General features: G+C 34.3%; 1 protein-coding gene across 2 annotated transcripts in view; it reads right to left on the reverse strand.

Moving 5' to 3' along the window:
- Nucleotides 1–11,179, reverse strand: part of LOC143071805 (uncharacterized) — a 53,932-nt gene extending 42,753 nt beyond the window's left edge. For both annotated transcript variants that reach the window (XM_076246399.1, XM_076246397.1), the window contains exon 1: nt 11,058–11,179. In XM_076246399.1, the coding sequence (XP_076102514.1) occupies nt 11,058–11,133 (76 nt within the window). In that variant the 5' untranslated portion in view covers nt 11,134–11,179. The remainder of the gene's footprint in view (nt 1–11,057) is intronic.
- Nucleotides 11,180–15,511: the final 4,332 nt, after the last annotated feature.

The following is a 15,511-nucleotide window of genomic DNA, read 5'->3' on the forward strand; positions in this document are numbered from 1 at the left end:
AACGATTTTCGGTACTTATACATCTTCGGATTTCAAATGTTTGGCTTTGAGCGTTCCTGATGAAGGTAAATCCAGAAAAGCGCTTCGGACGCAATAAATTATCAAACGTGTTGTTCTTTATTTTTACATCACTGGGTCGATACCTCTGCTGGTGGACTATCAGTCCCCGAGGGTATCATCAGCTCAGTAGTCAGTGCTTCGGTACTGACATGATTAAACAAACTTTACTAAAATTGTCCGTTTATAAATTTTGAAATTATACGAAACTAAGGTTTCAACTCCCTCAGGCAAAGTTGGCTTTAGATAAATTTGGCTATTTATTTTAGGTATTTTTAACATATAGCTCTTCAACGATTTTCGGTACTTATACATCTTCGGATTTCAAATGTTTGGCTTTGAGCGTTCCTGATGAAGGTAAATCCAGAAAAGCGCTTCGGACGCAATAAATTATCAAACGTGTTGTTCTTTATTTTTACATCACTGGGTCGATACCTCTGCTGGTGGACTATCAGTCCCCGAGGGTATCATCAGCTCAGTAGTCAGTGCTTCGGTACTGACATGATTAAACAAACTTTACTAAAATTGTCCGTTTATAAATTTTGAAATTATACGAAACTAAGGTTTCAACTCCCTCAGGCAAAGTTGGCTTTAGATGAATTTGGCTATTTATTTTAGGTATTTTTAACATATAGCTCTTCAACGATTTTCGGTACTTATACATCTTCGGATTTCAAATGTTTGGCTTTGAGCGTTCCTGATGAAGGTAAATCCAGAAAAGCGCTTCGGACGCAATAAATTATCAAACGTGTTGTTCTTTATTTTTACATCACTGGGTCGATACCTCTGCTGGTGGACTATCAGTCCCCGAGGGTATCATCAGCTCAGTAGTCAGTGCTTCGGTACTGACATGATTAAACAAACTTTACTAAAATTGTCCGTTTATAAATTTTGAAATTATACGAAACTAAGGTTTCAACTCCCTCAGGCAAAGTTGGCTTTAGATGAATTTGGCTATTTATTTTAGGTATTTTTAACATATAGCTCTTCAACGATTTTCGGTACTTATACATCTTCGGATTTCAAATGTTTGGCTTTGAGCGTTCCTGATGAAGGTAAATCCAGAAAAGCGCTTCGGACGCAATAAATTATCAAACGTGTTGTTCTTTATTTTTACATCACTGGGTCGATACCTCTGCTGGTGGACTATCAGTCCCCGAGGGTATCATCAGCTCAGTAGTCAGTGCTTCGGTACTGACATGATTAAACAAACTTTACTAAAATTGTCCGTTTATAAATTTTGAAATTATACGAAACTAAGGTTTCAACTCCCTCAGGCAAAGTTGGCTTTAGATGAATTTGGCTATTTATTTTAGGTATTTTTAACATATAGCTCTTCAACGATTTTCGGTACTTATACATCTTCGGATTTCAAATGTTTGGCTTTGAGCGTTCCTGATGAAGGTAAATCCAGAAAAGCGCTTCGGACGCAATAAATTATCAAACGTGTTGTTCTTTATTTTTACATCACTGGGTCGATACCTCTGCTGGTGGACTATCAGTCCCCGAGGGTATCATCAGCTCAGTAGTCAGTGCTTCGGTACTGACATGATTAAACAAACTTTACTAAAATTGTCCGTTTATAAATTTTGAAATTATACGAAACTAAGGTTTCAACTCCCTCAGGCAAAGTTGGCTTTAGATGAATTTGGCTATTTATTTTAGGTATTTTTAACATATAGCTCTTCAACGATTTTCGGTACTTATACATCTTCGGATTTCAAATGTTTGGCTTTGAGCGTTCCTGATGAAGGTAAATCCAGAAAAGCGCTTCGGACGCAATAAATTATCAAACGTGTTGTTCTTTATTTTTACATCACTGGGTCGATACCTCTGCTGGTGGACTATCAGTCCCCGAGGGTATCATCAGCTCAGTAGTCAGTGCTTCGGTACTGACATGATTAAACAAACTTTACTAAAATTGTCCGTTTATAAATTTTAAAATTATACGAAACTAAGGTTTCAACTCCCTCAGGCAAAGTTGGCTTTAGATGAATTTGGCTATTTATTTTAGGTATTTTTTAACATATAGCTCTTCAACGATTTTCGGTACTTATACATCTTCGGATTTCAAATGTTTGGCTTTGAGCGTTCCTGATGAAGGTAAATCCAGAAAAGCGCTTCGGACGCAATAAATTATCAAACGTGTTGTTCTTTATTTTTACATCACTGGGTCGATACCTCTGCTGGTGGACTATCAGTCCCCGAGGGTATCATCAGCTCAGTAGTCAGTGCTTCGGTACTGACATGATTAAACAAACTTTACTAAAATTGTCCGTTTATAAATTTTGAAATTATACGAAACTAAGGTTTCAACTCCCTCAGGCAAAGTTGGCTTTAGATGAATTTGGCTATTTATTTTAGGTATTTTTAACATATAGCTCTTCAACGATTTTCGGTACTTATACATCTTCGGATTTCAAATGTTTGGCTTTGAGCGTTCCTGATGAAGGTAAATCCAGAAAAGCGCTTCGGACGCAATAAATTATCAAACGTGTTGTTCTTTATTTTTACATCACTGGGTCGATACCTCTGCTGGTGGACTATCAGTCCCCGAGGGTATCATCAGCTCAGTAGTCAGTGCTTCGGTACTGACATGATTAAACAAACTTTACTAAAATTGTCCGTTTATAAATTTTGAAATTATACGAAACTAAGGTTTCAACTCCCTCAGGCAAAGTTGGCTTTAGATGAATTTGGCTATTTATTTTAGGTATTTTTAACATATAGCTCTTCAACGATTTTCGGTACTTATACATCTTCGGATTTCAAATGTTTGGCTTTGAGCGTTCCTGATGAAGGTAAATCCAGAAAAGCGCTTCGGACGCAATAAATTATCAAACGTGTTGTTCTTTATTTTTACATCACTGGGTCGATACCTCTGCTGGTGGACTATCAGTCCCCGAGGGTATCATCAGCTCAGTAGTCAGTGCTTCGGTACTGACATGATTAAACAAACTTTACTAAAATTGTCCGTTTATAAATTTTGAAATTATACGAAACTAAGGTTTCAACTCCCTCAGGCAAAGTTGGCTTTAGATGAATTTGGCTATTTATTTTAGGTATTTTTAACATATAGCTCTTCAACGATTTTCGGTACTTATACATCTTCGGATTTCAAATGTTTGGCTTTGAGCGTTCCTGATGAAGGTAAATCCAGAAAAGCGCTTCGGACGCAATAAATTATCAAACGTGTTGTTCTTTATTTTTACATCACTGGGTCGATACCTCTGCTGGTGGACTATCAGTCCCCGAGGGTATCATCAGCTCAGTAGTCAGTGCTTCGGTACTGACATGATTAAACAAACTTTACTAAAATTGTCCGTTTATAAATTTTGAAATTATACGAAACTAAGGTTTCAACTCCCTCAGGCAAAGTTGGCTTTAGATGAATTTGGCTATTTATTTTAGGTATTTTTAACATATAGCTCTTCAACGATTTTCGGTACTTATACATCTTCGGATTTCAAATGTTTGGCTTTGAGCGTTCCTGATGAAGGTAAATCCAGAAAAGCGCTTCGGACGCAATAAATTATCAAACGTGTTGTTCTTTATTTTTACATCACTGGGTCGATACCTCTGCTGGTGGACTATCAGTCCCCGAGGGTATCATCAGCTCAGTAGTCAGTGCTTCGGTACTGACATGATTAAACAAACTTTACTAAAATTGTCCGTTTATAAATTTTGAAATTATACGAAACTAAGGTTTCAACTCCCTCAGGCAAAGTTGGCTTTAGATGAATTTGGCTATTTATTTTAGGTATTTTTAACATATAGCTCTTCAACGATTTTCGGTACTTATACATCTTCGGATTTCAAATGTTTGGCTTTGAGCGTTCCTGATGAAGGTAAATCCAGAAAAGCGCTTCGGACGCAATAAATTATCAAACGTGTTGTTCTTTATTTTTACATCACTGGGTCGATACCTCTGCTGGTGGACTATCAGTCCCCGAGGGTATCATCAGCTCAGTAGTCAGTGCTTCGGTACTGACATGATTAAACAAACTTTACTAAAATTGTCCGTTTATAAATTTTGAAATTATACGAAACTAAGGTTTCAACTCCCTCAGGCAAAGTTGGCTTTAGATGAATTTGGCTATTTATTTTAGGTATTTTTAACATATAGCTCTTCAACGATTTTCGGTACTTATACATCTTCGGATTTCAAATGTTTGGCTTTGAGCGTTCCTGATGAAGGTAAATCCAGAAAAGCGCTTCGGACGCAATAAATTATCAAACGTGTTGTTCTTTATTTTTACATCACTGGGTCGATACCTCTGCTGGTGGACTATCAGTCCCCGAGGGTATCATCAGCTCAGTAGTCAGTGCTTCGGTACTGACATGATTAAACAAACTTTACTAAAATTGTCCGTTTATAAATTTTGAAATTATACGAAACTAAGGTTTCAACTCCCTCAGGCAAAGTTGGCTTTAGATGAATTTGGCTATTTATTTTAGGTATTTTTAACATATAGCTCTTCAACGATTTTCGGTACTTATACATCTTCGGATTTCAAATGTTTGGCTTTGAGCGTTCCTGATGAAGGTAAATCCAGAAAAGCGCTTCGGACGCAATAAATTATCAAACGTGTTGTTCTTTATTTTTACATCACTGGGTCGATACCTCTGCTGGTGGACTATCAGTCCCCGAGGGTATCATCAGCTCAGTAGTCAGTGCTTCGGTACTGACATGATTAAACAAACTTTACTAAAATTGTCCGTTTATAAATTTTGAAATTATACGAAACTAAGGTTTCAACTCCCTCAGGCAAAGTTGGCTTTAGATGAATTTGGCTATTTATTTTAGGTATTTTTAACATATAGCTCTTCAACGATTTTCGGTACTTATACATCTTCGGATTTCAAATGTTTGGCTTTGAGCGTTCCTGATGAAGGTAAATCCAGAAAAGCGCTTCGGACGCAATAAATTATCAAACGTGTTGTTCTTTATTTTTACATCACTGGGTCGATACCTCTGCTGGTGGACTATCAGTCCCCGAGGGTATCATCAGCTCAGTAGTCAGTGCTTCGGTACTGACATGATTAAACAAACTTTACTAAAATTGTCCGTTTATAAATTTTGAAATTATACGAAACTAAGGTTTCAACTCCCTCAGGCAAAGTTGGCTTTAGATGAATTTGGCTATTTATTTTAGGTATTTTTAACATATAGCTCTTCAACGATTTTCGGTACTTATACATCTTCGGATTTCAAATGTTTGGCTTTGAGCGTTCCTGATGAAGGTAAATCCAGAAAAGCGCTTCGGACGCAATAAATTATCAAACGTGTTGTTCTTTATTTTTACATCACTGGGTCGATACCTCTGCTGGTGGACTATCAGTCCCCGAGGGTATCATCAGCTCAGTAGTCAGTGCTTCGGTACTGACATGATTAAACAAACTTTACTAAAATTGTCCGTTTATAAATTTTGAAATTATACGAAACTAAGGTTTCAACTCCCTCAGGCAAAGTTGGCTTTAGATGAATTTGGCTATTTATTTTAGGTATTTTTAACATATAGCTCTTCAACGATTTTCGGTACTTATACATCTTCGGATTTCAAATGTTTGGCTTTGAGCGTTCCTGATGAAGGTAAATCCAGAAAAGCGCTTCGGACGCAATAAATTATCAAACGTGTTGTTCTTTATTTTTACATCACTGGGTCGATACCTCTGCTGGTGGACTATCAGTCCCCGAGGGTATCATCAGCTCAGTAGTCAGTGCTTCGGTACTGACATGATTAAACAAACTTTACTAAAATTGTCCGTTTATAAATTTTGAAATTATACGAAACTAAGGTTTCAACTCCCTCAGGCAAAGTTGGCTTTAGATGAATTTGGCTATTTATTTTAGGTATTTTTAACATATAGCTCTTCAACGATTTTCGGTACTTATACATCTTCGGATTTCAAATGTTTGGCTTTGAGCGTTCCTGATGAAGGTAAATCCAGAAAAGCGCTTCGGACGCAATAAATTATCAAACGTGTTGTTCTTTATTTTTACATCACTGGGTCGATACCTCTGCTGGTGGACTATCAGTCCCCGAGGGTATCATCAGCTCAGTAGTCAGTGCTTCGGTACTGACATGATTAAACAAACTTTACTAAAATTGTCCGTTTATAAATTTTAAAATTATACGAAACTAAGGTTTCAACTCCCTCAGGCAAAGTTGGCTTTAGATGAATTTGGCTATTTATTTTAGGTATTTTTTAACATATAGCTCTTCAACGATTTTCGGTACTTATACATCTTCGGATTTCAAATGTTTGGCTTTGAGCGTTCCTGATGAAGGTAAATCCAGAAAAGCGCTTCGGACGCAATAAATTATCAAACGTGTTGTTCTTTATTTTTACATCACTGGGTCGATACCTCTGCTGGTGGACTATCAGTCCCCGAGGGTATCATCAGCTCAGTAGTCAGTGCTTCGGTACTGACATGATTAAACAAACTTTACTAAAATTGTCCGTTTATAAATTTTGAAATTATACGAAACTAAGGTTTCAACTCCCTCAGGCAAAGTTGGCTTTAGATGAATTTGGCTATTTATTTTAGGTATTTTTAACATATAGCTCTTCAACGATTTTCGGTACTTATACATCTTCGGATTTCAAATGTTTGGCTTTGAGCGTTCCTGATGAAGGTAAATCCAGAAAAGCGCTTCGGACGCAATAAATTATCAAACGTGTTGTTCTTTATTTTTACATCACTGGGTCGATACCTCTGCTGGTGGACTATCAGTCCCCGAGGGTATCATCAGCTCAGTTGTCAGTGCTTCGGTACTGACATGATTAAACAAACTTTACTAAAATTGTCCGTTTATAAATTTTGAAATTATACGAAACTAAGGTTTCAACTCCCTCAGGCAAAGTTGGCTTTAGATGAATTTGGCTATTTATTTTAGGTATTTTTAACATATAGCTCTTCAACGATTTTCGGTACTTATACATCTTCGGATTTCAAATGTTTGGCTTTGAGCGTTCCTGATGAAGGTAAATCCAGAAAAGCGCTTCGGACGCAATAAATTATCAAACGTGTTGTTCTTTATTTTTACATCACTGGGTCGATACCTCTGCTGGTGGACTATCAGTCCCCGAGGGTATCATCAGCTCAGTAGTCAGTGCTTCGGTACTGACATGATTAAACAAACTTTACTAAAATTGTCCGTTTATAAATTTTGAAATTATACGAAACTAAGGTTTCAACTCCCTCAGGCAAAGTTGGCTTTAGATGAATTTGGCTATTTATTTTAGGTATTTTTAACATATAGCTCTTCAACGATTTTCGGTACTTATACATCTTCGGATTTCAAATGTTTGGCTTTGAGCGTTCCTGATGAAGGTAAATCCAGAAAAGCGCTTCGGACGCAATAAATTATCAAACGTGTTGTTCTTTATTTTTACATCACTGGGTCGATACCTCTGCTGGTGGACTATCAGTCCCCGAGGGTATCATCAGCTCAGTAGTCAGTGCTTCGGTACTGACATGATTAAACAAACTTTACTAAAATTGTCCGTTTATAAATTTTGAAATTATACGAAACTAAGGTTTCAACTCCCTCAGGCAAAGTTGGCTTTAGATGAATTTGGCTATTTATTTTAGGTATTTTTAACATATAGCTCTTCAACGATTTTCGGTACTTATACATCTTCGGATTTCAAATGTTTGGCTTTGAGCGTTCCTGATGAAGGTAAATCCAGAAAAGCGCTTCGGACGCAATAAATTATCAAACGTGTTGTTCTTTATTTTTACATCACTGGGTCGATACCTCTGCTGGTGGACTATCAGTCCCCGAGGGTATCATCAGCTCAGTAGTCAGTGCTTCGGTACTGACATGATTAAACAAACTTTACTAAAATTGTCCGTTTATAAATTTTGAAATTATACGAAACTAAGGTTTCAACTCCCTCAGGCAAAGTTGGCTTTAGATGAATTTGGCTATTTATTTTAGGTATTTTTAACATATAGCTCTTCAACGATTTTCGGTACTTATACATCTTCGGATTTCAAATGTTTGGCTTTGAGCGTTCCTGATGAAGGTAAATCCAGAAAAGCGCTTCGGACGCAATAAATTATCAAACGTGTTGTTCTTTATTTTTACTATCCACCGAAGTTCAAATGAATTGGATGTAAGCAATTGTAAACAATAGTACAGCCTATAACCCATATCGTTTGGTCGGTTAAAAAAGGCCCCGACATGAAAATTATAAGACAATTCAATTAGAAAACTAACGGCCTATTATATAACAAAACAATTTTTACGAAAAATAAATATTACAGGACATGAACCAACGACCGCCACTGAACTACAGGCTCCTGACTTGGGACATCCACATTTAGAATAAGGCGGAGTTTAACAGATGTGTGATCGCCAAACCCTCCCCTAACCTGAGACAGTGGTGTAACAGTACAACATAAGAACAAACTATAAAAGTCAGTTGAAAAAGGCTTAATTCATCAGTTCCGTCCTGGACCTAGTTGTTCATCTCTCGGTTAAATTTTAACCAAGGGTTAAATTTCATAACCCTTGTTTAAATTTTAACCCTTGGTTATTTTCTGTTGTTCACCCTGTGGTTAGATTTAACCCTCTGTTAAAGCATTAGTTAAAGCAGATATATTTAACCCACCTTTAGGGGCTGGGTTAAATATTTAACCTCGGGTTAAAAGTTTTAAAGTGGCAGCACAACTTGTTTTTAATATTCCAAATGTTAAAGTAAGAAAACCGCGAGTATTTCGGGGAGGAATTAATCTCACCAACTTAACAGAAAGAGAAATGAGAGATAGATATAGATTTGGGAGGGAGACCTTTGATTTTTTAGTGGATCTACTTGGAAAAGATCTGCAACGAGGAACCATGAAAAAGACCATTCTGACAGTGGAGGAGCAGTTATCTATTGCCCTGAGATTTTATGCAAGCGGGTCATTTCTTCAAGTGATTGGTGATACCTTGGGGGAATGATAAGTCAACAGTTAGCAGAGCCGTGGATGATGTTACCAATGCAATGCTAGCCAGAAAAAATGATTTTATATCTTTTCCAACCAGTAAAGCTGACATTGACGAGGTCAAGCTAGGTTTCCATGAACAAGCTAATTTCCAACATGTCGTAGGATGCATTGACTGTACCCATGTACGAATCCAGAGGCCAGCCGAGGATGAAGCTGCTTTCGTCAACAATAAGAACTTTTCTAGTATCAATGTTCAAGCCGTATGTAATCATGAAGGTACTTTAATTTGTTTAAGATTTATTTAAATTTCGGACCTCGGGATTTCATGTTTTTAACCCGGGGTTTCGGGATCAGGACCCCTCCCACCCCACCCTCCCCTATTCAAGTATGGAATTGTCAAAAACAAGGAAAAAGGATAATTATTATCAACCTGTTACCGAGGTTGAAAAGAACAGGGACTTAGGGACTTTCTATACTAACTTAGTATAGAAAGTCCCTGAAAACAAAGAAAAACATTTTAGTGGTTTTGACGCAGCGAGGACATTTTAAAAAGTGTTCGTCAGAGAAAAGATAACAGAATGTAATGCTATTTCATCTCTTTCGTTATCATTGTTTAAGTTGATAATTTGCATCTAAATTCTACTGTAAAAAAGAGAAAAAGCAGATGATATGTTAATTTTTTCAAGTTGTGTTTTTTTTTGCAAAAGAGTTATATACTTTAATTGTTCCGAGATTATATATTGGTTCTTGTGGCTGAGTAAGTAGCGCGCTATAGCCTGCTGATATCATGATAGCGGGTTCGAGCCTTGACTAAGTAGCTTTGGTTTTTTTCTTCTTCTTTTGCTCATATAAAATGATGTGGTATGTTTGACAATGAGACAAAAGTCACAGAAACTAACAACGATAGGTCATTGCACGGCTTTCCAACAATAATTATAACCCATACCGCAGTCAGCTATGAAGTATAAATATATATTTGTACATGAATTACTAAGAGAAAAGACAGAAAATTAAGGCAGATCTTCCTTTCATGTTTTTTTCTTTAAATTCACTTGTTTGCAATTCGGATTCCTTTAAACATACTAAAATTTCTTCTCTTTGTTATTGTTCATTGCTGAAACTTCTATATTAGTATCAGGTCATTGTGAGCTAAAATGCTAGTATCATGTATAAGGTTTTCTTTTCAAAAACGGGTGACTCTTGATACGAAAAGAAAGAATGTAATAAAACTTCGATTATATTTGTTTCATTTTTTTATAAAGAATAAATCCTGCAATTTCAATCATGATTGTCAGTGGTGTTGGTGGTTTAGTATAGATGCACATGTTCAATGTTCAATATGAGTGCATTTTTTTTTACTTTACTTTTAATTTTGAACATACGTGTGAGTCGTTTTGTAAAAACATTGAATTATTTGATTTTAGAACACGATAACATTTTATTTATTGTTTAATTATGCTGTTAAACGTTAAAATATGACGGACATAGATAAAGTATGTACACTTGCAAGCTACTTAGTTATTCTTGAATATGTGCGTAATTGTATAAGAACACTTTTTGTTGAACTTTGTTAAAACTGGCTGACTAATACAAATAACGTATATCAAGTGTTTGCTTCAGATTTTTTATTTATTGATTCGTTTCAATCTAAACTATTTACTCATAGGTAGGACTAAGCATCTTTCTGTATACAAATACATATAGTTTTAATGCATAGAGTTTTTAAAAGTCCAACTCATAAAGTTTGTCTTTGTTGCCCTCTTTTAAAAAAACCTGGATCCGCAACTGTTTCTAGAAATACGTCGTGTGTATGATTAAACATCGAGATGTCCCCGAAAACTGAAGATGTTACTTCTTTAATAGACGTGTGAATGTAAAAATCAGTAAAAACTAAAAGATCTCACTTTTTCTCAAATATATTTGAACGAACCTGATTTTGTTAATGACAGGGTTGCATAGTGTTAAAAGATGAAAATATAATAATATAAAAAGTTTTATCATACATATGTTGAGGGTAGAATTATTATGAAGTAATGAAATGAATGAAATGACTTACTGTTAAAATTATCTGTATAGCATAAACATGCAATAAAGTTGACAATCAAAATGATGACACATAAGAAGGACCTCATTGCTCTAGGAAGTGTGGTGTCTTTAACATATGAACATTTTTATATCCAGAAAAAAGTCATCGGATGAGGGAATGTGCCTTGCTTGACTGCCGATTATTTTCATCGCGAGTCAGGGTTTGTTCAGTTTACATATATAATTTAAATAAAACTGAAACGCCTGTTTATTCATTTAAATATAAATTTTCCTACGTGTAATCATGGAATATTTTCATTTTTTTTTTATTTTGTCTCTATTCCATAAAATCATTTAAATCCGCTCTATGTACAAAATCCGTCGAAAAAATGTAACAAAAATTGTGTTAAAGTGAACAAACAAGTGTTGGCTACAATTAGTTCATTTAAAATTCTGTAGAAATTGAAAGCAAAGCAATCATAACCAGACTTCAGGATAGATCGAAAGCTCATATAAAATAAGAAGACTGCGGTATGATTGACTATGACACAACTATTCGCTATTTTTTATTTTTTGTATGCAAGAAATACAAGGAAATTTCATCAACTTTTAATGGAATGGAAAGCCAGACAAGGAAGATTTTATTATTATGATATATAGGAAATATGGGGATAACATCTTGTACCTGACGAGTTTGGAAGCTATTTGTTAAAATTTTTGATTTTGAAATATTATATCTATACCTGTAAAAATTCAGGAGCGAAAAATAATCTTCAAAAGATAGTACGTTGAGCATCTTAAATCTTGTATAAGGATAAAACAACATACAGAAATTTATATATCCCCTACACAAAAAGAATACAAAAATGTGTATTTATTTAGATCGTTCATATATTAAAATAGATCATCATGCCAAATAATAAAATAACTGCATCGAATGTATCACTTCAAATGCAAATACGAGATATAGTCTATGGCTGGTAGGATAAATAATTTAATACAGATAAAACGAAAAATGCATGCAATCATGATATTTAAAAAATAAAAATTACTAAAAGGTTTCATCGAGACAGATTTTATCAACTTTCTTAGTCATAATAACACTTTCAGAAAAAAAGAGCACAGAATAAAAATCTACTTTAGAACATTTTAAGGCCGTTATATGGCCCAAATCGTATTGCACTTTAAAAAGATATCATTTATAATCTTAAAGTACTAGTAGAATAAGGTACAAGGTAACAAATATCACATTCAACGAGTTACAATCATGATAGCAAACATAGACGAAATTTCTAGATTTGAATTTCCTTATTTTTTCATAAAATTTTAAGAGTATTTCCGATTGAAAAAGTATGCGCACCAAAGAAACAATTGTCAATTGTTCATACAAAAATTCTCTAAAATTAATTTGTTGATTCTTTGCTGTGCGCGATAAAAAAATATTTTCAAATGGAAATAACGATTGGTAAACTGAATAATTTTTCATGGAAACGGTACACATTATCGTCATTGTAATGTCATTAGATAAACAATCTTATGTTTAAATTTCATTTATATTTTTTGGCCCTTTGTATTTCGAAATAATATGTGCCAATTCAAAATATGTTTTTTTATTTTTATGCGCTAAAATTTGACCTTGATGACCCTACTCCCTGGTATTCAAATAGGCTGTTGGATATACCAGTGAAATTCGTTTTGTAATTCATAAACTAAAGTGTTCGTGACTCATAATGTTGCCATCGAATGTATGAACCTTACAGAACCTAAAATAATAATTCCAAATGAAGGATATGAGTATGCAATATTTATAGAAAGTTTGAAAAATGTTTCTTAAAGAAATACAATACATCTCTTGCTTTCAAAATTAAGCATACATGTATACAACAATATCAAATCATTTATCTGGCTTGAGTTGTTGGCAACACCGCATTCCGACTCGAAATTAAGTTTTTGGGAGAAATGATTTGATATTGTTGTTTAGTTAAGGTATAAAATAAAATTGAATTGAAACGTATTACTCTTTAGTAGTAATCTGATGGAGTTAAATAAAGATCATACACATAGAACCATATAAGCATGAGAGATGTACTGCATAACCTTCATTCAAATACTGATTTATGTTTCCTGAAGCCGTAGAAATTTTCCTGCCAAATGTTAGAGTAAAACGAGAGGGTAATTTGTTATTCCGTTGATTCATACGTTAGCGTTTTGGAAAGAAGTGACCGTCAAGATTTAGTTCTTACATCGGTCAGTTTTTATTCTGTCGATTCATACGTCAGCGTTTTGGAAAGTAGTGACCATCAAGTCTTTTTATCGGTCATTCTTTATTCTGTCGATTCAAAAGTTAGCGTTTTGGAAAGTAGTTAAATAAATATTAGAAGTAAGCAATTAATATAGCTTTTCTACATATTTTTACATACATTTATTTTTTATTATAGCTCAATTTATTTCAGACACTTTTTGAAGTAATGATTTATTTGCATCATCAGGGTATTAAAAGACAAATTATTGCATTTTAATAGCAACAAGATTCATGTAAAGATAGTTAATTATAATTGCAAGTTTAAAAAATAAAAATATAATAAAATAGCTGTGTATTCATTTTATATATATTAACAAGTGTGGACACAGATGAGTGTGGATAGTATGTTTGGATGTTTGACAGTGTCTTATGACAAAAGGGAGTTCTATGTTTTCCTATATGGTGTTATTAACTGTGTTCCACGATGACAACCAACCTGAGCATTAGGAGTATTGTTTATTTAATATTTAGTTTTTATGTTCAAGACGGGCATGGAAGAGACAGTAATTACATTAGTTACCAAATGATTATGATAGAATATGTTCCACATCTTTAATTTTGGATACATTTTGTAACTAGGAGAGCAACACATAATAGGTTCATTTTTTCATGTGTTTTTTTTTTCTAAATGGGAGATGATATATAGATTTGATAACATGATATAAGGAGCCTGTAATTCAGTGATTGACGTTTGTTTGTGGGTTACATATTCACTTTTCGTTTATTTTTTGTACATAAATAAGGCCGTTAGTTTTCTCGTTTGAATTGTTTTACATTGTCATTTCGGGACCTTTTATAGCTGATAATGGGGTATTGGCTTTGCTCATTGTTGATGTCCATAGGGTGCTATAAACAGTTTCGTATAAAAAAAACTAGGGGTTATTCCCCGACTAAAAATAGACATGGAGGGAAGTCCCTTTTTATCAACATAATTGGTGAAAAAGTATCATGTTTTTTGTATTTGATTGTAAAAATAAGTTAATTAGCTTCAATTAAAACAGGTTGAATGATTAAAATAATTTAAAAAATTAGATTAGATATACATGTTTTGAGGGAGACAACACTGTAAACATCCTGTTTTTTTGGCAGTGAAAATTGAAAACTTATTTGCAGCCACTGTAGCTCTTTTCGGAGCAGGCGAACGTACCCTGAAGCAAGAATTTTTTGAAAGACCAGGTAAAAACCTATGACATTCATACAGTTTTGATAATGAAAAATGTGCATGTATCATGTATTCATGGGTATGCACATGACCTGATTTCAGGTTTTTATGCATAGATTAGGCAATGTTTTTCCCATTTTCTCTGGATAAAACTTTTTGATACTTTTAAAAGTACAACTTATTTTTATTTCACTATAAACTAGAGAAATTCTGATTCTAATGATATCTAGTTTTATACAAGTATTTTTATTAACATTAACACCACTAAGGGTCAATTATACATGGTCCCTCAAAATATGACGTCATAGAAAAAACTGTTGATTGCACCCATATGGTGACCTGTAGTTGTTAATTTCTCTGTCATTTTGGGCTCTTGTGGAGAATTGTCTCATTGGCAATCATACCACATCTTTTTTATATGTATTTGCTTACTATTTGTATGGTTCTATTTATTTATTTTGTGGTGGCTCATCAGTATCATTAGTACGGAAGCCGATAAGGGCCATTAATTTTTTTTTAATTATGTCGTAATTACGACATAGCATGTCGTAATTTCGACAAAACTTGTCGTTATAACGACATCGCTATGTCGTAATTTCGACATAGCATGTCGTAATAAAAGAATATGTATAATGATTGCCAAGAGACTAAATGACACAGAAATTAACAACTATAGGTCATTATTTTCTTATTCGTGCCCTCAAACGCAAACAAAGTATTTATGAACAAAAACTCAAACACATATCTATGGGAAACAGCTCGCCTAGACGAGTACAGCAAAGTTTTATTATCAAATAATTCAACTGTCCTCAAATCACTTTGCCAGCACACTAAGACCGCTGCAGCATACATGTCTTACAAACCTATCTACAATGAGAAATAATGAAATAGAATCTTTCATATCACGAACCATAATTTCATTATGTTCTTTTTAACATCTGCAGATCTGCATCTGCAGTATAATGCATTTACAATATTATAAGCTTATACAAAAATATAACAACAAACCCATGTGCTATCG

This window comes from Mytilus galloprovincialis, chromosome 4 (genome assembly GCF_965363235.1).
Source record: "Mytilus galloprovincialis chromosome 4, xbMytGall1.hap1.1, whole genome shotgun sequence".
Lineage (NCBI taxonomy): Eukaryota > Metazoa > Mollusca > Bivalvia > Mytilida > Mytilidae > Mytilus > Mytilus galloprovincialis.